Source organism: Antedon bifida, chromosome 7, assembly GCF_963402885.1.
Source record: "Antedon bifida chromosome 7, ecAntBifi1.1, whole genome shotgun sequence".
NCBI classification, from domain to species: domain Eukaryota; kingdom Metazoa; phylum Echinodermata; class Crinoidea; order Comatulida; family Antedonidae; genus Antedon; species Antedon bifida.
The window spans coordinates 21785604-21809175 of record NC_136232.1 but is presented as its reverse complement, the minus strand read 5'-3'; the positions used below and the strand labels follow the sequence as shown (position 1 = coordinate 21809175).

Below are 23572 nucleotides of genomic sequence, written 5' to 3'. Positions count from 1 at the left end.
ATAAACTTTTTAATGTGTGACGTCGTACACACAGCAGCAGACGATACAATCGAGTGATTTCGACACGTGATACACACAAACACAGGCCGCGTGCGTCTGAACGGCGATGTCAAATCGAAGAATCAATGTTAACAAATTTAAATGTTTAAGTCTAATAAGAAATATAGTGGATTTATTTCCCCAACAACGAAATCAATGAAGCATCGTAAGTGTGTTATGCCTATCTTATGGTTATGAACAATGCAAACAAACAACTATTAAGCACAACAACTAGGCCTAGGCCCTAACCTAGCTAGCCTAGGCTAGGCCTAGTTAGGCTAGCCTCAGACTCAGTCAGTCTAATAAGTCTAGTCTAGGCTCCCATGCCTAGACCTAGTAGGGCCTAGTAGTAGTAGTGGGCCTACCTATGTTATACGCCCGGGCCTAGACACCAATGTAGCCCAACTACTAGCTATCAATTAAGCCTAAGCTTACCGATTATAAATATTATTATTAATTGATAATGTAGGCCAGCGCTATTTTAAAATAAAGGCTAGTACTACTAGGCCTAGTAGTAGTAGTACTAGTAGAGTGGCACCTAGTCCTAGCTATCTATATTATATAGGCACGTATTTGTAGCCTTACTTAGGCCTGTGCCTAGCTAGTGTAGGCTAATAAAATATGTGTGTGCTATCTCTCTACTCTATCTAGAGTTGGTAGTGGTACTGGTAGTAGGCTAGGAGGTATGCCTATTGGAGCCAAGAGAGGCCTGATGCTAGGCTAACTAGTTAGTTAGTAGTCAGTACTACTTAGTATCACACTAGGCCAGGCGTAGGCAGAGTAGACCGTTATCCTAGGTTATGATAGTTTATACTAAAATAAAACAAAATTATAATAAATGTTTAATTGTATTTAGAACACGCGCACTTTAATAAGTATTTTTTTTTACGCGGAACTTATTTTTGACCGGTGCTTTTTTGGTCGGTTACATCAGTATATATCGTCTGAGGATCCGCGTGTCTGCTATTATTTAGTTAGTGTCTTGTTGAATTCATCTGGGAGGGAAGTTTTTTTTAATGTTTTGACAAAGTTGCATATTTAATCATCGTCAAGTTGTGAATTTCAAATTAACTAAAGTGAAAGTCAGACGGACCTTTGTCCAATACATTACTTTTAAATACTTCATTTAATGACAACTATGTTTGCATGTAAATTGCTGATAAGGCTACTTAACTGTTGTTAACAGTTAAACGTCCATTGAATTAATACTATATATAATACAATGCCATAACAATAATCCTTGCTTGCAAAAATCCTGAAAGCCGTGTGGATCTGCAAGCTGTAACCTTGTTATTTTTCTTAAATGATGGTGCCTCCCGGGCCACCTCTTTTTCTTTAATAACGTTATTTCTATTAAAAACATCATTTTAACTAATGCCGAAAAATAAAAGTTTATTCCTTCAGATTGTAGTAGGAACTTATTGTACAGTACAGTATTGTACATTGTTCAGTTACTTATTGTATTTTAAACATTATTACAATACCCTGCTATTTATTTCATCAGACAGTTGGTATATAAGAGGTATATCCAAATAAAATCACTACCCTGAATGACACCCCTTAGCCTAGATAACCCCCCGACCTAACCTAGTTGTCATGTCCAGATTAACTTATTTTAAGTTACCCACGCCCAGTAAGCAGTATGTGAGTGACTTAAATCCGTCAATCAATTATTATAGCAATTAATATTGAAATGTTGATATTTTTTATTAATTATATACAAAGCGCACCTGCTTCAACTAATTAAATATTTATTGTAGTAAGTGCGGTATTATTTGTTAAGCGTAACAGATACTGTAGTATTACCTGTTTGCTTTTCATGTTTACTTAATAACCCATTCCATACGGAATCCAATGGATCAAATTATTTGTACTATTTCCGCGGATACTGTTATTTCTTTTTTATCAAGTTCCTTTTTTTGTCTAACCCTTCCTTCAGTTTTTCTCCGGTTTTGCTTAATCTTGGATTTTGTATTGTCTTTTTGGAACGTACATCAGGGAAAAATTTCATTTTACAATTTTGTTTAGCAATTTTGCTAATCAAACTGATTTTTTAGTCGAGAAACATTGTTTTCTATCGTATTTTTTGCTAGAAATGTGTAGCAATAAGGTTATTTTGTGTTTGCTACACTGGCGAAATTATTCCCTGTAGTAGCGTACATTTGTGTATTTCACAATGTGTTTATCTCTATCCTAGTTAGCTTGCCCCAAGTCTGTAGTTATTGTCTTTTTATGTTAGTCGGCGTTTCGACTTTTTTTTTTCTAAATTGTGAGCTCGTATTATACGTATGAAACGCCATTGACTATTTTCACAGGGGGATTACCACCTATCTGATAGAACAGTGATTAATTCACTATTGGTAATCCTTGGCCACATTGCCTAAAGACATAAACTAAAAAATAAAAATAAAATAAGTGCAAAAATAGTTATCTTTTTACTAATTTCGGTCTAGAACCTGCACTAGCCTATTATAAGCGTTTCATAGTGTTCAAGAAGAATCTTGTAGTGGCGACGGTCAGATGTATGCCTACCTTTATTGTTCGTACCTTGAATCTTGATTCTACCTTCTGTGTGTCAACAATCGTAATATAAATAATTGCTTATTTTTTAAATTAATTAATCATTATTAAGGCTTCCAAAATGATTGATTAGGTATTATATATTGGATACATTTTTCAGTAAATATTTATTTTCTTAATTAATTAATTAATTAATTAATTTTAAAAAGAGAGATATTGCTAATCTTGGTTAAAACAAGGCCTGGTAAAAACCCCACCTGACGTGTTGTAGGCTCTATAAAAGTAGACCCGTCTAGATCAGTCTTCACAGCATACTTGCCGGTTACTACGAAAGGTTTCATCTACACATACTACGTATAGTAAGGTAAGTTTCTTTTATTAATATTATTATTTAATAATCAGTAGTAGGCCTATGTGAACAATTGAGCAAATTTGCAAGAGTTAAAAAAAGTCGCCGCAACCAAGATTGAACTAATGCTTGGTTTCCACTAGGACACAACGCAAGGACGTAAGCGCAATTGCGTTGCTACACCCTTGCCTTTTGTCGTCGGAGTCGGAAGTTTCCCACTAATCACACGAGGTGGAATATCCGAACAAGTTGCTTGTGATTGGCCAACTCACATGCGTTGCGCCTACGTACTACTGTAGTTGCGTAACGTTCAATCTTTAAACTCGTTGCATGATGCTACACCCGATTATCTGTATTGTATTTCTAGATACAGTAGTCATTAGTTATTTAATTATAGAAAATGCATTTAAATTACCGGCTGGGAAATAAAACACAATAATTTGTTTCTCAAGCTTTTTACCATAATTAATTCTTATTTTATACGTTAGTAAAATTGTATGCAAAGATTATTACTGATTGGTGACTTTTTATATCAAAAAATAAGCCACAGTAGGCATACCATTCACACTTGGTACATACGGAACGGAAGACTGCACCGCTTTGTTAAGTAGGGTATATCATATCTAAACTGAAACACTAACCAATCAGCCCATTACAAAATAATACCGATCATATATCGGGTGATTCTGTACAACAGTTAATAGTTATATTTGTATTATTTTCTTCAACAGAAAGGCAATGATGAACAAGATATTACTGACGTTGCTTCCATTTTTGGCTATAAGCTGTGCCTTTTATATCAATGCAGACAATTCGGAACCACTTCGTCCCATTCCCGAAGGACCATGTCGTCCATCATCTGAAGGACCACGACCAGAAGAGCCTGCCGTAGAGACGAAGCGTCAAGAACCCGAACAACCAGCAGGCAGTACAGAAGAGCAACGTGGTGATGCCGATAGACCATGCCCACTAAGACCTAATCCCGATGGACGACCACGTCCTGCCAATTCCGGAGAAGAGCCTGCCGTAGAGACGAAGCGTCAAGAACCCGAACAACCAGCAGGCAGTACAGAAGAGCAACGTAGTGATGCCGATAGACCATGCCCTCCAAGACCCAATCCCGATGGACGACCACGTCCAGCCAATTCCGGAGAAGAGCCTGCCGTAGAGACAAAGCGTCAAGAACCCGAACAACCAGCAGGCAGTACAGAAGAGCAACGTGGTGATGCCGATAGACCATGCCCACCAAGACCTAATCCAGCTGGACGACCACGTCCTGCCAATTCCGGAGAAGAGCCTGCCGTAGAGACGAAGCGTCAAGAACCCGAACGACCAGAAGGCCCAGAAGAACCACGTGATGATGCCGATAGACCATGCCCACCAAGACCTAATCCCGATGGACGACCACGTCCAGCCAATTCCGGAGAAGAGCCTGCCGTAGAGACGAAGCGTCAAGAACCCGAACAACCAGCAGGCAGTACAGAAGAGCAACGTGGTGATGCCGATAGACCATGCCCACCAAGACCTAATCCAGCTGGTCGACCACGTCCTGCCAATTCCGGAGAAGAGCCTGCCGTAGAGACCAAGCGTCAAGAACCCGAACTACCAGCAGGCAGTACAGAAGAGCAACGTGGTGATGCCGATAGACCACGCCCACCAAGACCCAATCCCGATGGACGACCACGTCCTGCCAATTCCGGAGAAGAGCCTGCCGTAGAGACCAAGCGTCAAGAACCCGAACTACCAGCAGGCAGTACAGAAGAGCAACGTGGTGATGCCGATAGACCACGCCCACCAAGACCTAATCCCGATGGACGACCACGTCCTGCCAATTCCGGAGAAGAGCCTGCCGTAGAGACCAAGCGTCAAGAACCCGAACTACCAGCAGGCAGTACAGAAGAGCAACGTGGTGATGCCGATAGACCACGCCCACCAAGACCCAATCCCGATGGACGACCACGTCCAGCCAATTCCGGAGAAGAGCCTGCCGTAGAGACAAAGCGTCAAGCACCCGAACGACCAGAAGGCCCAGAAGAACCACGTGATGATGCTGATAGACCACGCCCACCAAGACCCAATCCCGATGGACGACCACGTCCTGCCAATTCCGGAGAAGAGCCTGCCGTAGAGACAAAGCGTCAAGAACCCGAACTACCAGCAGGCAGTACAGAAGAGCAACGTGGTGATGCCGATAGACCACGCCCACCAAGACCCAATCCAGCTGGACGACCACGTCCTGCCAATTCCGGAGAAGAGCCTGCCGTAGAAACAAAGCGTCAAGCACCCGAACGACCAGAAGGCCCAGAAGAACCACGTGATGATGCTGATAGACCACGCCCGCCAAGACCTAATCCCGATGGACGACCACGTCCAGCCAATTACGGAGAAGAGCCTGCCGTAGAGACCAAGCGTCAAGAACCCGAACAACCAGCAGGCAGTACAGAAGAGCAACGTGATGATGCCGATAGACCACGCCCACCAAGACCTAATCCTGATGAACGTCCTGAAATTTAAATTAAAATTGATGTAAAATGATTTGATAATGATAATAAAGAACAGTCATTTAATCAATTAATTAATCAATTACTTACCTTACATATATTATTAATTTAGTTATTGTTGTTTTTGACGTAATGTCTATTCAATTTAATAAATGACGCAAACGTATATTTTACTGAATTCTTTGATTTTGATTCAATATTAGAGATTTTGTGACGACGTAGGATTTGTTACTAAGGAAATCTATCAACAGGATGCTGAGCTCCGGAGATCAAAGGGTTTATCTGCAGTGGCTGCGACACGATCTGTTTCATGCCCCTTAATAGGCACCACCGCAGTACTGTTGGTATTTGTCGCAGCCAGACATAAGATCAAAGGACTGTTACGAGTTCCTATATTGGCAAGGCGAGCTCAGTGTCCTGTTTTAGACTGCCTTGGCGTTACTAAGTGATTTATTCGGTATTTCCAAAATAATTCAAATCAGTAACTCAGTAAATCGGAAGGTACGTCACTATACGCGCGCTAGATTGATGACCAATCACAAACGACAGTTAAATGAACCGTCGTTTGTAATAAACGCACGCGTGTCTTTGTCTTGTGATAACCAAGCTGAATGTATGGAATGCAGTCCTGGCAAAAATTAACTATGACTCAATTGGGTTTAGAATTATTATGGTATCTGACATGTGAATTCTTACGACAATCGCGTTCCATAGTTGTTCATTAACTTCATGCAATGTATGAAAGACAGGTGTCCATGTTTAAGCATTGACATGCATGATGTAGAGGTAACATGTGTACATTTGGCAGTCAGTAACTCGAAATCATTGTGAGCTGGTAAACCGCTTATATGCCTATATCGCTACTCGGATCCTAAAGCTCTGTCTACATCATCAAACTTTATGTGACATTGGGCACATCACCACCATATTTGGGCACATCACACTTTTTTTGTCAAACTAGTTTGATAGTGTAGACAGAGGTTTTGACTCATTGTGCCACTAAAATGTTTAAAGGCATTAATTTAGCATGTTGTTTTTTGGTGCTCTGCAATCATTTGGTCCCATCGGCCGTCAGTTCATTATCTTTTAGAACTCTTTCTGAATACACCACTTTTTTCCCCAAAGAGCCCGTTCATGCTTAGTTATTTACCCGGGTAATTGTGGTGGGACCCGGGTAAAAACTAAGCCCGAAACATCTTCACTGTTATGTTGAACCCTAACCAAGTTAAGGGCTTGTTGAATAATAATCATCTTAATAATTGTTAATGTGGACGAGGAATAGGCCCTAATATGTACGTATGAACGCGTGGGTTAAGGAAATTACCAAGACATATATTTGGCAGCAAGTTAAAAAATGGAATTATAAGCGAATACGGAACTTATAATCGTCGTCACACCGGCGTTTTACAAATGGTTGGAACATTTCGCGACTCGACACGTAGTGACGCGTCCGGAACGTGTATAATTAATATACTTACACGTGGGAAACGGTGGGAGAAGAAGCATTATTGTCTCCCATTAGGAAAAGTTGAGCCAAAAAAGGGTAGAAAAATATGATAATTGCATTTGCAGATCACGAGTACAATACATTTCACTTTCTCTTTTAAACCACAAAGCATATACCATCACTGTAATAACAACAATAACAATTATTTTGATGTGAAAGACACATTGGTTTACTAATGACAATGCTTGAAATGCTTATTGATTGATTGATCACTTTATTTCAGAATAACATTCTCATAATATATACAAAAAACAATACAAAACGGAATATCACACTAAAATAGAATTTTCTCCCAAATGAAGAGATTTGAAGATCGTAACAGATAGTTCATAGTACACTACCTAACAAGAGCACTTGCGTACATGCTAGTAATAAGATGGAATTCTCATGGAAAACATGTTTCTAGCACTATGCTTAGGTAAGACTAGCAACATTCTCAATGAGTTGGATCTTCCCCATTTAACACAAAACTGTTGCTGTGTCATGTCTCCCTTTCCGATAAAAGAATCCCTTCTTTTAATTAAAGACCGTTTAGCTGCTCCCTCAATTTTCTAGTCTTTAAATGTTTATTTACACATTATTATGCCTACACTTTTATGCGAAATTAGACTTCTGAAACAACATTATACTATAGGTTACAATTCTACGTTGACGTTTAAGTTAAAGATGTATTGTCTCCCAAAAACATGAAAAATGAAGATTAATTAAATCAGACTTTGAATAGGTTATTTTGTAGTTTTAATAAAGTTAATCACTTCTGTAGAAAAAAAATAATGTTTTCACTTATAAAATGACAAAATAAATGGTAAAATTCAATCAAAAATGCATTGGCTGGCTGGCAGCCAATTTGACCATTTTTTCTACGTTGACGTTTAGGCCTAAATTTTTAAACTTAAGTTACACACCATCTTAACTTCGTGAAACAAAGAATGAATATCAAAATATCAATCATCTTCAAACGCAGGTCGCTAACATGTCTATGCTTTTCAAATGTTGTCTGATATGCAAATGATTCATCTCTGACAGGTGGCGATATGTATTTTGCATAATTTCAACAAAAGCACATATGTAAATCATTCGTAGAATCGACGGCGTTACACAAGTGTAGTTAATTAATCAACACCAGTTAATATTACGTCTGATATAAGTAGGCTCTCTAATTCACACTGAAAGTAAATAAATCATAATTATAAACATTTTCATACTCGGAAGTAAAAATTTCTTATATGAGATATGCGATCATTCAAGATAGACCGCTAACCCACCACCCTTTAATTGTCTCCCCACCTCAATTGTTTCAGCTGAACTACTGTTTTTAATGGTTTAATCTCAATTTTTTTGGTTGTTTTTTTTTTTTAAGAAAAGAAAAGTGTAGGCATATAAATAAGACGATCAATAACCTGGAAATGGCTACGCCCACTAAAGGCCAATTTACACAGACGAGCGGTAACGGTAATAAAAATATAGAATCTATGTTATTCCTTAAGACCATTTATTTTACACACAACAGGATAAATGCAGATTCTACGTGGGACAAGCTACGCGGTTTTCCGCCTACCGTTCGTCTGTGTAAATTGGACTTCTAGTATAGGAGATAACTCTCTATGGTTCATTTCAGTCATCCCATTCATTAGGACTATACTTCGAAGTACACATTACAATGGATACAAACAATAACATTCCTTTTCAGAGTGCTTTAATGTATTTTCAATAACGTATGAAATTTGGTTGCCAATTGAACGCAACGCACTGATCGTAAGTGAGTTGGCCAATCACAAGCGACATTTCGGACTATTTATCGCGTCTTAATTGGTCAAATTATTTCCGGTCTGATTATTCCTTGCTTTGTGTTTTGTCCAATACAAGTGGGAAAAAGTTTATGGAAACCCACCCACACGTCATAGAAGATAAAAATGTGCGATTGCCCCCTCTATAGTTTGTATGTTTTAATTGATCAAGTTGGTGATGACACTCGGGAAGTTTACATGAATCGAATACTGTAGAGTACATATACAATAATTATAAATTAAGCTAATTTTAGCTTAATTTATACACTACAATACTATATTGATTTACTTTAAGTAACAGACCAAGTGATAGACACTGCGCTGCTTTTGTTACCTGGTGATAGACACTTCGCTGCTTTTGGTAAGCCCCTCCGACAAATCCAGGTATTACGTTTATAATTAAGAGATCGTGCCAATGGTAATAGTACTGTTATTTCCCTATCTTGTCTACATATATACATTTGGTTAAAACCTCATAGATGTTATCTGCTGCCCACCGCTTTCCAAGACTGATTCACATCCGACCACCTGATCGCTGTTTGCCATTTTCCAATATGTTTAATTTTATTTTTGTACAACGTTGTGGTTTGTAGAGCCTTGATTGAATTAAATTTGATTTAATATTGAATTTATTTTGAAACTGTTTTTTATTTTCGAGTAAATCCTTTTACAAGATCGATTACTTTATATTTATAATGTAATTATTGCATTTCGAAAATATGGCCATTAATTAGATCTTACCGAAAAAATGTAACTACGTATGCGTACCCCGTTTAATTTGTTCAGGGTATACTCGAATCAGATATAAATAAATATTTAAACACAAATCATTATTTAAGCTTGGTTCCCACTAGTACGCAATGCAAGGACGTAAGCGCACCGCAAGTGATTTGACCAATCACAAGCGATGGATTTTCCGAACTGTCGCTTGTCATTGATCAACTCGCTTGCATTGCGCTTACATTACCTTGTGCCTCTAGTGTGAACCATTGTTTGGCCTTAAGAAACTGATGATGATAATTATAATAAAACTTATAACAATGCATCTCAAAATAATTTTATCGAATGCGAATGTAAGCTTCATTTAGCTTATACACTTTAGAGGGGGATTATAATACTTGGCTCTGTAGACGTCTAGCCATCCACGCATACGGTAATTTATATTAACAACATTTTGTTGTAATATTTTTTTTACGTTTAATTATAAAATTCTGTAAACCACACAATCGCTTACTGTATGTATTTGCAAAAGTGCTACATTTATACATTAAATTGTATTATTTAATGTTTATTTTATTTGATTTCTCCTACGTGAACTTTGTCTCCGTGTGGGAATATCCAGACGCAGTACCGTAATTCCAAAAGTATCGAGATTAACCTTTCGCCCCATCGCATTCCTACACATATTACATCTTCCCTCAGTAGTCCACTTGAAGAGGTTTTCCACAAACTTTTTTTTTATTTCAGTTTTAAAAGACATGGAACTGAGAAGTGAAAAGTTCAATGAATCAACTGCTTACGACTTGGAAATGGGTTGTACTATTCGCGTCACGTGATATTATGATTTACAGTAGTTAATAGTAAACTAACGGGGCCTTCGCGGTTGAAACCAAGCAACAGTTATTCTATTCTAGAGTCAGTGATAGGCTGAGTTCCGTTCCTTTATGGACTATAAACTCGAATCAGTGGTGTTATAACCAACGCATATTTGGACTCTGGAATAAAACGGCATTATATTCTAAAGAGGATAAAGCGATTAAGAGGATTTTTATAAAGAAGAACAGGTTGATATAAAACGTTGGATGCGTATCATCTTATTCGATTGACGAATAGTGTTATATGTAATCCATGTTTTTGAGTTGAGGATTATCACATTTGTCTCTTTATACGGATAGCCTTTTTGTTGTTTTTGAAAGTTTTTTCGCCTTTAACCATCAGATTTTTTTCCCTCGAAATATCTGACGGTTTTTGGGCGTAGCTCGCAGTGTTCCTTTCATCGCACCACGTTTTACAGGCCTACCTATTACTACACGGTATCATAACTTATATCCTTAACAGCTTTTAGAATGTCTACGTCGGAGGGTGAAGAACCAGTGCCACCACCAGGACCTCAGCATAATGCCCAATACTTAAAGGAGCTTTACAGTGATCAGACAGTCTTCAAATTGCAGCCTACACTTAAATCGTATTTTCATCATATAGAAAGATTACTAGATGAAGGTGAGTTAATAATATGTTTATTTTGTTTTTTCTTACGTTTTGCGTCGATTTTGCCAACAAATAATCGCGTTCAGAGAACTTACTTTTTTACGACAAATCCACGTAGTAACAAAACTGGAGTTTTTACGTCGACAGGAAACTAGCCTACTACTATTCTTTGACAATTTTACCACGAAATGTTACCACGTCGGTCGACAGCATAGTCAGTTGTTGGATAACTGTGTTCCATTCTACTCTTACTGCATGCTATTACTTAGCCTAGGCCTATAGGCCAATATTTAGTATTTGTTATCATCAGCAGTGGACTATAAATACGAAACCTCTGGAATTTGTACAGTAGAACCCCTATTGAGGCGACACCTTCGGGACACCACACCAGTGTCCCCTTATATAAGGATGACACGTCCGGGACCGTAATGTTGAAACATTTCCCCTCTGATGGCGTCCCATAGGTGGTTTTCCACACAGACAGGACCCTATGGAATATCCACCACTCACGGTGTGGTATATACTATGACTATCATACGAAGAGGAAAAAGCTCTCGGGGATAGGCATACTTTCTCTTCTATTTACATGACGACCTGTAGACCCATTATTATGTTATCGGTAAATGTACCTACAGCGTTGGCTTGCAGGGGGTACTTCCAGCTGCAGGACTGTATCAATGCCTTGAAGATATTATTCGTATCTCTCGCTATATAAGCAAACATCTTCTTCTGGATGGAGGAATCCACTGTAAAAGTGTAAGCAATTTGTTTCGGATGAATAGAAACTATACAGTTATGAAACTCAATATGTTTTCTCTCAAGTATATATATAATATGTAATTGTTTCCTCTAGAACTAAGTTAAGATTCGAACAAGTGCAGAATAACATATATTAGTTCAGGATAGCAGTTAATTGTATTCTGATGCGTTCAAGGCTTACATCAGTCAAATCAATTTCCTACCATTTGGCCTATGTCATGCCGACTGTCAAGTGTGACTTAAGTTAATTGAAATCGTAGAAGCACTGAACAAGGCAATCGACCATAATGACTTGATCCTCACTCAGGTGATTTATTTAGAAAATAAGAGTAGAGATTCTTAGGTTATTTTTACAAAGAGCTTAATAATTTTGAATAGCGGTATCTTAGAGGTAGAGGCATCTTTGATTTTAATAGAAAGATATCTAAGTTTTTAATAGAAAAATCGTAGTTTTTAATGGTATATATATATATAGAGATATCTTTGATTTAATAATAGAGATATCTTGTTTTTAGTATAGAGAGATATATCTCTCTATACTAAAATCTAAGATATATCTTAGTTTTTAGTATAGAGAGATATCTTAGTTTTGGATAGAAATATCTTAGTTTATAATAGATATATCTTTGATCTTAATAGGGAGATGTTTTAGTTTGTTAGTATACGGTAAATCTTAGTTTTGGATAGAGATATTCTTAGATTTTAATAGAGATATCTTTAGTTTTTTTAATAGAGATTCTATTTTTTAATAAAAGTATCTTAGTTTTAATGGAGTTTACCTTTCAACATTTTCTTATAGATATATTTATAATTCATATTTATTTGTTTTTTTAATCAGATTTCGCGGGAGCGGCGCACAAAGCGAGTCGAACCCGTGCGTTACAAATTTCGTTTGCGTGACTGTATTCCAAAATAATCCCTACATGAAATAAATAAGATAGGGTTTAAATACTAGGCTATCTATGGCACTTATTTTTAGCTTACTAAATAACCAGTATAGTAGTTCTGTAAATATGGAAATTTATTTAATTTTACAAATAAATAAAGTATGTTTACGGTTCTAAATGCTGTAGTAGAAATAAAGAAATACAATATCTGTACATTTTCAAGGAACTTGCATCGTCTGGTCAGCACATGTTTAAACATAATTAATATGATTTTCCTCCTAAGAGTGTGCTTAGTCATAGAGTTCTTAGAGTTGACTTGATTTGATTTGGAATTGAACATAAATACAAATCATGTAACTTATTTAACATAATCATTTCTTTACGATAGAGCTCTTGTTTTGATGCTTTGACATTGTACAGACTCGTGCTTCAGTGCGATGTCCCAGTGGTACGACTTATGTGAACTTTTCAGACTGATGCTGCGATTTTACTGTGTAGTGCGTTTTCTGACACATTATACATGTAGAGACCCATGCTTCAGTGCGATATCCCAGTTATCCGACTGTTGTGAGTTTTAGTATTTAACCGGCCTATTGGTACTTTACTACTACGTACTAGTTTGTGTGTGTGTACGGGTAATGCGTAATGTTAGTTCCCATCGTACTACGTGATAATGTCCTAAAGTGTGCGAGTTGACAAAATGTGCTTAAAGTGTTTTAAGTGTACGAATGTCAGATGACTTGTGTGAAGTATACCCTCTTTTGATGCCCCCAGCTTTACGATTAGTGTTTATACTTATATGAGTAATTATTGTTACATCATCATTTGTTTTTTTTTTATATCAACACAGACTTGTTATGAGAGAATATACAGTCCTACCTATATAAACATACACTGCAACTATTTAAAGCAACATGGCAAATTGCCCTTATTTTGTTGTTAGGGAAATTAAAGCTTATTACAATATTAACTAATATTGTTTTGAAATGTCAATTAGAAATTCTGTGAGACAAAAACAAAATCGACAAGACCGAGAATCGAACTCGAATTCTTCTGGTTGCTTATCATTGGACCACTAAAGGAATATACAGTAACCATGAATACATGCTAGTGAAGTTTACATTATAAAATAAATCTAATTGTCATGTTCCTTCCATTTGATCTCTTCGTTCTAAAAAAAATGATTTTAATAGAGGTCATCAAAGCATATAAATTTAATTCATTTTTATTGGTCCCAGCGTAACAAGAGAATTTTGATTTATATCTGATTAAAATGTATACATATAATTTTTTTTATTACAGTTTTATGCGTTTATTATTTTAATATATGCCTAGTACAATGCAGTTATTATACTATGATTACGGATTGAATAATTCAGTAGACCCTCTAATAACGGTACACCTTTGGGACCCAACCCAAGCTATTCCCACCCCTCCAAAAGGTGTCTCTCGAACTGGGTTGGACATAGTTTTAAAACATATATCATCCCTCTTCGTTTCGTGAGGAAAGTTCCCCTTAATAAGGGGTATCAATATACCCCTACGCTGAAACAACCCCTCCCCACCCTATTGACGGTGCTGTATTATAAACCTATTTTAAAAGCTCAACTTACTACTGTATATATTTTCAATAGAATATATGTTTGAAATGATATAACCCAAGCAAATTGTAAACAATGGTTATGTAGAATGACTAACACAATTTAAATCATTATCACGGTACCGTTGACCCAGAGGGCGAGCTGTCAACAATTTACTCTCACTTCCGGCTCCCAGAGCCAAAAAACAAGTGGTACGCTGAAGAAACAAGGTCAGCGTATCTTGTCATGGCCGCTTACTAAAGTTGTTCAATTTTAAAAACTTAGTCATAAATAATTAATTATTCATTCATGCGAATATCCCAAAATAAAGTAAGGTTGAATTATTTAACGGACCTTGTTATCCCGGAATATACTAGAATCCACCCGTTTTGTTGACATTTTACGTATCATACATACACACATAGTTATTTTGTCGTGTTTGAAGTAGGCCTATACAAACTTATGATGGTTATATAGGATATTAACTTTAGCAGATAACTGAAATAATAGACCAATCATCAATCGATCAATCAGTATAAGATTTGTTATTTCTCAATGAAATACGAAATACTTTGTCTTCTTTGTCAGAATAGTAAAATTTGATTTCTTTATCAGTGTTTTTTTTTTTCATCTGTGTCCTTCCGTTCATTTTTACTCATTTATTTTGTTTCTCTCTTTCTCGTTTCCCACATTGTTATCATCACCTTAATTATAGGCTAGTAGGCCTAGTAGCCCAACACGGGTATTCATCCAACTTTGTCTTTATACAGAGATGCATTTTTCTTTTTTAATTGAAAGCATACATATCATACAGTACTATCGTATAAAATGAAATACTATTTATAGCAAAATAATTCCACAGGAACGTTAGAAATGTCTACCGATTTGAATAGTAAATGTAGAAATGTTGCCTTCGAGGATTAAAATAATTTCCATGGAAAAAAAAGTTTTATTGATAATATCCGCAAAGTCAAAGAATTTACAAAGGTTAATTTTTTTATCGAGTGTGTTTATACAGGAACCAACGTTTACCCAGCCACTGGCGAGACGTATACGGTATTTTAAGGAGCATGCACTATTTCAAAAACCTGATAAACGTGAGATAATTTCTTTAAAAACTAGTTCATAAAAATATAAATGTGTAACTAAAATGTTCATGTGAAAAACATAAATTCAACGTTTCTAACGGAACGGTATCCTATGTAATCATTCATCCGTGACAAAGCGTTGATGCAGTTTTTACACCCGCGTGTACAAATGTTGAGATGATCATCCGTCCGTGAACCAAGCGAGCATTCGTGAACGCGCGCGTCCGGATGTCGATGAAACTGTTTATCTATGCGCGCGCGTCGACTCTGTGTTTAATCTGGGAATTGTTTCAAGAAATGTTAATAGGCCTAGTCATATGAGAACAATTACACCCAGTGCCTTTGAACATAAAATATGTACAAAATTGACGTATCAGGTATGTCGTCCCTTTGTGGTTGGTAACATTCTTTCTAATGAAGTGGTTTGTTGCTGAACTATTAACCTGAACGTTTAATCACTTGAAATTCTAAAAATGACGTGTCGTCATCAGATATTTATTGAATTTCCTTTACAATTAAAAAAACAAGTTTTATATAATGAAACAGGCAATTTATATATTTGTGTATAGGGACGCTCATAGACTGAGATCACCGAAAAACACCGGTATGGAATGCTGTTGAATGTTGAATATAATAAGTTTTTTGTAGGCCTGTAAAAGATAAAACAAAAACGTAAGAATAAGAGTATGAGATTGAAACCATCCAAAATTGCTAAGAAAATCTATTATGTTTTGATCATATAAATGGATCCTATCTTACGCCCACTTCAGAATCCTCAGCGGTAAAGATAAAACAAATTCAATGTGTTTCAAATATGGTATCTATGTTCTGTGGAACTAATAATTAAAAGGTAGGATGGTATCTTACAGCAGAGGTGTATATTTAGAGCAGATTGGCCGACCAACAAAAAATAAAGAATAATAGTTATACGACAATGATGATATTTAATCAAGACACAGCAGAACAAAAGATGGAGTTTGTAAAGAAAAGTACATCTGGATATGATATAATAAAAGAAAACATCATAATAAAATGAAAACATCGTGCTATCAAAATTTGATCTAAAAAACTGTCTACCTTAATTTCCTGATTGTTAAAAAAAATACAATATGTTACATTTTTTATTTTACGATATTGACGTATAACAACTTTTTTTAATGTTACATTGCATGTTCTAACTACTGTAAGATAAACATCGAAAATAGAAAATTTCCTTTAAAATTAAAGATTACTCCAATTGAGGTCAAAGATAAAATAACAGTTAATTAAATTGAAGTAGAGAGAGCAAAGATTGATAAGGCCATTAACCCTAGGTCAAAAGTTGTTAACATGAAGGAAACCTGATGAAAATGTTGCCTGCAACAGTTGTTCCACTTCAATACTAGTCTTAACCTTTTTTTATTCCCCCTTTTTTTGGCTTTCGTGGTTAACCACCACCTTTATTCATTCAATGCCATATGATTTTACTATTTTTTTCGTCTGTTTACCTCTCTTACTCAACATTATCTTCTTTGTTTTCTTGTTTTTTTTTCTTTTAAAATATGCTTTGAATCGTATCACTATCACAGTCAAAAAAAATTAAAATTTCATTCCGGATAAATACTTGTATACGGTTTCTATTTCCCCCCAAATTTGATATTTTATATTTTATTTAAATTGTTTTTATTGGATTTTATGTTTGGTCAATTTCCACACTATCAAACTTTATGTGCAAAAAAAATGTGATGTGCCCATAATATGGACATGATGATGTCATATCACTACCATATTTAAGCATCACTACCATTTAGGTACATTACACTTTTTTTTCATATAAAGTTTGATAGTGTAGACAGAGCTTAAGAGACTTTGCAGACCATCACTCTTGCTTTCTGCTGCATTTTTGTTATAACCAGTGAAAGTTGAACAAAGTAAATAATTATCTAATAGTTACAATGTAGTTTATTAAACTAGTTAGGCATTTACAATACTAGAGCCAATAGTATCGGGCAGTTGCAGTATTTATAGTTTTTCCGTATAGTAACATTAAACAAGAATAGATCAATCCAAACGCAAATTTATTAGGCAGAAGACTGTCGAATCACGTTGATATACTTTCTCAATTTGCTTTTACTTAACCATTTAATTTGTTTATTTATACTATATTGCCTGGATATTAACTCGAATAACTGAGAGAACATGCGTATTCTGTATAAATGTGTCCGGCTTCCATTCTTTTACCAAAAGTCAATTGATGTATATGGCGCGCCATTGCTTGAATAAATGACAGCTTGGCGCGCCATAGATGTATATTGACCACCGAAACGTAACATTCTCTTCAACTCATCATAGTTATGGCGTGCCATACTACATGGTATTGTCGCACTTTATTTCTAGAACACATTGTCAAAGTAATTATAGCGCGCTAAACTGCCATTTATTCGTAGTATAGAGATATATAGTTTGAATAGATTATATCTTCAGAGAAAATGACATCTTGGCGCGCCATACACGTTGAACAAACGATTTAAATTCAATTGTAATTTGTCTATTTGTGTGGTTGTTGAAAAGGGACATTTTAAAATTGAATAGATTTACTTTTCATCGTTTGTAATCCTTGTTGTCCAAAGGAAGTTATGAATCAACAAGTTTTGAGAGGGATTTAATTTCATTTGATAGTTAAACACATGCAGGTCAGTAAGAAAAAAAGTAAAATAGATTCAATAGATTTGTACACGAGCACGATCTTGAAACTTGAAAAGAATAGCAAGAATTATTATATTTATGATTATTATAGTTTTGTAATTAATTTTTTTCCTACACCATTTGTTTAGCAGTACCTACAGTATATTCAGATATTTATATGGTTTTGCTCAGCTGTTTTTTTTAAACATAGAAACCGCGGTACCCGTTGGGATCTGGTTTGGTGTGTAGCAGAATCATGGTACAGTAGTTGTGTGTGTGCATTTCGCTATACATGGGTGAAAATGTTCAGTGATGTTTTTTTGTGTTAATATATAGCGTTTAAAAGCTTTACTTTTGAAATTATGATTTAGAAGTGCTTGACAGCTCTTGAAAAAAAGCAGATAAGAAAAATGTGCGACTTATTTTAGATCATACACACTTATTCATAAGGGTCTGGGGAATACATTATGTGGTTTAGTACCTGACTAGAATCGGATGAGGTACAACCTTAATAAGAAAAGCACGACAACATTACGTCATTAAAATAAAATAAACTTACATGTTCGTCTGCTTCTCGAGTGTTCATCAGCCAGTTTGTCAATTATTGAATGACTGGTGACTTTCGATTTATCCGCTTGTAATAAGAATGTTTTCTCGGGTATAATGATAATATTGAAACAGGCCTCAGTCTGTGTCTGAATTAGCTAGCATATGCTTAATATAATGATAATGAGGAAAAACTGGCATACATATTATATCAGTTCAGTTATATCAGAATATTTCTCGTGGAATAGCAGCCGTTTCTCGGTGGTACTGTATTTCAATTTGTACTTATCATAGGCAAATTCCGTGATACAGCATCTCATGTTTTTTAGATGTAACACCTGTATATATCGTAGACTCCAAGTAACCTAACCCATAAACTATCCTCCATTATACAGGCATCACATGTGATTCATGTGACACTGTATTACATAATTGCTCTTGATACTGGTGTGATGAAGATACAGTATACAAAGAACCGGGTGCAGCAGCATTGAGGAGACTGGATTCAAACAGGCCTGTCAACGTCAGCTTTTCAGACGTTCTTTTGTATTGTTAAAAAGAAATAATATTCCCATTGAATAGTAATAGTACGTAGGCCTAATTGTACTATACCTGAAATGTCTAGTCTACTCATGTTAATTAATTGTCTGTAGCAACGGACCTGATCGGTTACCGTCGTCTTCCGCTGCACCACGGGACTCAAATCTCCGACAACCGCCGAGACAGTTTATCTCCGTTTTATGTCAACATGGATTTCCACAATTTACACTAGAAAGAGCGTTACTGCTCTCAATAACTGACAGACAGACATTTCGTTAGTCTAAGATAATACAAACTAAGAACATGTTACGTGTGTGATGTTGATTGAATGTTCCATAAACGGCCGTCGGCTTTATTAAGTGACTCACATATCTTGCTACGACCTTTCAGAATGACGAAGCTCAAAATTGCTTTATTACATGATTGTGTGCCAACGCGTCAACAATTTCTTAAAACGCACTCATTCGCAATCGGCTTTAAATTAATCAAATGGGGTAATTTTATAGTGGTAATATACTGTGTGAGTGTAACAATCTAAATAATTTTAATCAATAGGCAATATCGACACAAAATTAGTAATGTGTGTAAAATCCACTTTAGGAAAGTAGAAATTGAGAACACGCTCGTGCGTCAGATGATTAGCGCATGTTTAAAAACCGTACGAGTTGGAAAACGCGTTGGTGCGTCAGATGATGACGCGTTTGTGTTATTACTGACGATATACAGTAAGACCTACGTACTCCTAATCATTAATTATTTTCCTCATTTCTGAATGTTGATCCATAAGGTTAACCAGGCCGTTTGATTTCATAACGTACATGTTGCCCTTGGCTCTTATAATTCGGTCACATGCATTTAGCCTTGATACAATTATTAGATAACATAATTACATCCATACAATTTAGAAAATTATTCTTTTTAATACAAATAATAAGAAGACATTCGGAATGATGGTTTTTATGTAAAGAAAACGAAAATGCTAAATTTTTGGAGATAATTTGTTTAATCCACAAAGTATTTACTTGATGGATGGCAGTGATAAAGATGGATAATCCGATCAAAAAAAGTACAGTACATTTAAAGTGGAGCTATTAGCTATATAAATCCGTTTTTAATCGTTTAGATTGGATCACATACAGGATTATAACGATGGATAATTCGATCAACATTATTAGCTCAACATTTTCTACTCGCGTTGTATTTTAAGTTGAGCTAAATTAATCCGTTTAAATAATTATCTATATTTTGGATTAGATATAGGGATATAAAGATTATTAAGATATTAGCTCAAGTCCAACATTTTCTTCAAGTTCAGGTGAATTAATCCGTTTTAATCACAGACCAAATTATCTATAATTTGGATTAGATATAGAGATAAATATAAAGATGGATAATCCGACCAATAAGTTTAGTAACAGTATACTAGATTGGCCTATACATCTCGTTTCCTTCTTCTCGCGTTGACATTTAAGTGGAGCTAAATTAATCAGTTTGTATCATCATAATTATGATAGATAATCCATATATACAAAGATGACAGTGATCCATACGAAGATGAATGAACCGACCGATAAGCTAAGTAACAACATTGATAAGTTAATATTCTTCCACCATCTCAATTTCTTCTAACTCGAATAAAGTGGTGTCAAATGTCACTGACACCTTTTTGACTGGATCTGCGTATAGATATAATAAACACACGTTTGGTTTCCATGGCAATGTCTAGTGTTGTTATATATGATTTACATTAACGCAATGTGAAGATTTTTGACGATAATGTGTTTCTTTACTTTCCACAGTTTTCCATTACGGTACATTTCTGTTGCTACTTTCTTTTCCTTATACAGTATTTCCTTCTCAGAATAGATCTAATCTAATTAATATATATGTAAATAATTAGTGAACTCGTCTGCGACGAAACATGTTTCATGTAAACGTCTATTAGAATATTTAGCCTCTGTAGGGAAGGTGTGTTCATACTCGAAACAGGGATTAGAATATAGATTTGTTTTCTTCTCCTCGAGAATATTAATTCCATTCAAATTATTCATAGTCTATTCTTGGCAAAATATTCCCCGTGCGCCGCCTTGTTACAGAGAACCATTATTATGTAGACATCAGTTAATCATTTTATATGTAAAGTTTCTGTTGAATCATGTCAAAATTATGCTGCAGTTACTGCAGTAATATCAAACAATGTAAACGCATAGGTAACATAAACATTAAGATACTTTTTTAACGTGTGAACCTATAGAAACCAAATATATATGATATATATTTTTAAAATCATAGATCCATTGCAACCATTGGAATTGGAAAAGAGCTGAAGCTAGGCCTGCATAAACACATTTAGAATATTTTCAAAAAATTATTAACTTGAAATGTTTAACATTTTTAGGCTACTGTATAAAAAAAACTCCCGACCCGGTGTTACCCTTTATTCTAATTCTTCTTAATTGGTGCTATATTTAAATAAAACCTGTTCAACGGAACACTAATTTCTGAAGCATCCATCTTTCAACATTAAGCCAGCAGGAAATACAAATAAACTCAGAATTGGGTCAAAAAAGCAAACATTGGTTGGTTGTAGTTTGTGAGAGAATATGATCATTACACTTGCGCGGATAATCCAACTCGTCCTGGTGACGAGTCCAAGTCTAATTTAGTGATTAAATTGATAATAGTGCCTAATTTGAGTGTTCTACAACCCAGGTTGAAAAAAAAAATACTTTGATATATTCACGAGATTGTTTATTTATTGACATCTGAAAGATGTTATGTAATTAGACTGCCATCAAAATTCAAACTTAATGTGTTAACGTTATCAATTAAGTCAATTAATTAAGGTAAATACGATAAACGATGATTTTGTGTTTGTTTTTTGGTGTAAAATGTAACAAGCAAGCAACTGGTAACTATCGATATGATCTGGTCGCCACATCAAAAAGGTTCCATTTTTTTATGAACACTCAATGCCATGTAAATAGAATTAATGATGACAAAAAATGTATCTCGTTTTTTTAAAATGATTTTTCGTGTCATGTGGTGTCGGTTTTATAGCGTTTCACTTCCCGTGGGAAATAGTCAACCTGTTTCTTCATGTATGAAACTAGTTAACAATATACTTGGAAATCTTCATTCATTATAGAATAGGAAATTCTTCGTTCATTGTTTAGCTTATTGTAATTTGCTTTTGGACTCTTTGATCTTTCTGCTTCTTTTTTTCTTGTTCGAAGGGTCAATTGTCAACCAAGACAAAGTTACTGTAATTTTATTATTAAAGTAAATTTTCTTTGAATTTGAAAAAATGATATTTATAAAGAATGTATCTCTATGGCACTGATTATAGAACTTGGACATCCTTCGTGGTTTAGCCTATTGGAACTTGGTTTTGGTCATCTTTCTGCTTCTTTTTTTTCGAAGGGTCAAAGGTCAACCAAGACCAATTTACTGTAATTTTATTTAAATAAATTGTATTTGAATTTGAAAAAATAACGTTTATAAAGAATGTCTCTCTATGGCAAGTTACTGCACTTATTTTTACAAACGTTGTACTTTATATTATTAACAACGAAAACAACACAGCCTAATTCTAAGTTTTACTATTAATTTAAAATTATAAATATTCCCGCCAGTGGAATTAAATGCAGACGGCGGTATGTTACAACAATGTCTGCCACCACTCTTCATCCCAACAACACATTTTCTGTCTGGTCGTATATTAATAATAATCGCTGTCTCCCTTCTGACAACGGTAAACGCTTTGTATTACTTTGTGTTTCTTTAATTGAACCTGCACTACTTTAATATGTTAAGTTTACGACATGTGAGTAACGAGTGCATCTTTTGACACGTAATTTATTAAATGCACTTGCTCTAAAGTTATTTCATACCTTGTCTGAGATAACTTAAGTAGAAACGATGCACATTGTAGTTAAAAATAGTACACAACATTAGGGCAAGTGCGCGTGTCAAAGGTCAATTTGTGAGTAACGAGTGCATCTTTTGACACGTAATTTATTAAATGCACTTGCTCTTAAAGTTATTTCATATCTTGTCTGAGATAACTTAAGTGGAAACGATGCAAATTGTAGTTAAAAATAGTACACAGCATTAGGGCAAGTGCGCGTGTCAAAGGTCAATTTGTGAGTAACGAGTGCATCTTTTGACATGTAATTTATTAAATGCACTTGCTCTTAAAGTTATTTCATATCTTGTCTGAGATAACTTAAGTGGAAACGATGCACATTGTAGTTAAAAATAGTACACAGCATTAGGGCAAGTGTGCGTGTCAAAGGTCACTTTATGAGTAACGAGTGCATCTTTTGACACGTAATTTATTAAATGCACTTGCTCTTAAAGTTATTTCATATCTTGTGTGAGATAACTTAAGTGGAAACGATGCACATTGTAGTTTAAAATAGTACACAGCATTAGGACAAGTGCGCGTGTCAAAGGTCACTTTATGAGTAACGAGTGCATCCTTTGACACGTAATTTATTAAATGCACTTGCTCTAAAGTTATTTCATATCTTGTCTGAGATAACTTAAGTAGAAACGATGCAAATTGTAGTTAAAAATAGTACACAACATTAGG

General features: G+C 35.4%; 2 protein-coding genes across 2 annotated transcripts in view; both read left to right on the top strand.

The window, feature by feature from the left end:
• Nucleotides 1-3649: 3649 nt before the first annotated feature.
• On the top strand, nt 3650-5569 carry LOC144848272 (uncharacterized). The gene is made up of 2 exons (XM_078704984.1): nt 3650-5255; nt 5394-5569. Exons 1-2 carry the CDS (start codon nt 3650-3652, stop codon nt 5420-5422), a joined length of 1635 nt encoding a protein of 544 aa, XP_078561110.1. The 3' UTR covers nt 5423-5569.
• A 4787-nt stretch (nt 5570-10356) lies between these two features.
• Nucleotides 10357-23572, top strand: part of LOC144848514 (KH domain-containing RNA-binding protein QKI-like) — an 89653-nt gene continuing 76437 nt past the window's right edge. Inside the window, exon 1 of the mRNA XM_078705298.1 lies at nt 10357-10923. Coding sequence (XP_078561424.1) covers nt 10770-10923 — 154 coding nt within the window. The 5' untranslated portion in view covers nt 10357-10769. The remainder of the gene's footprint in view (nt 10924-23572) is intronic.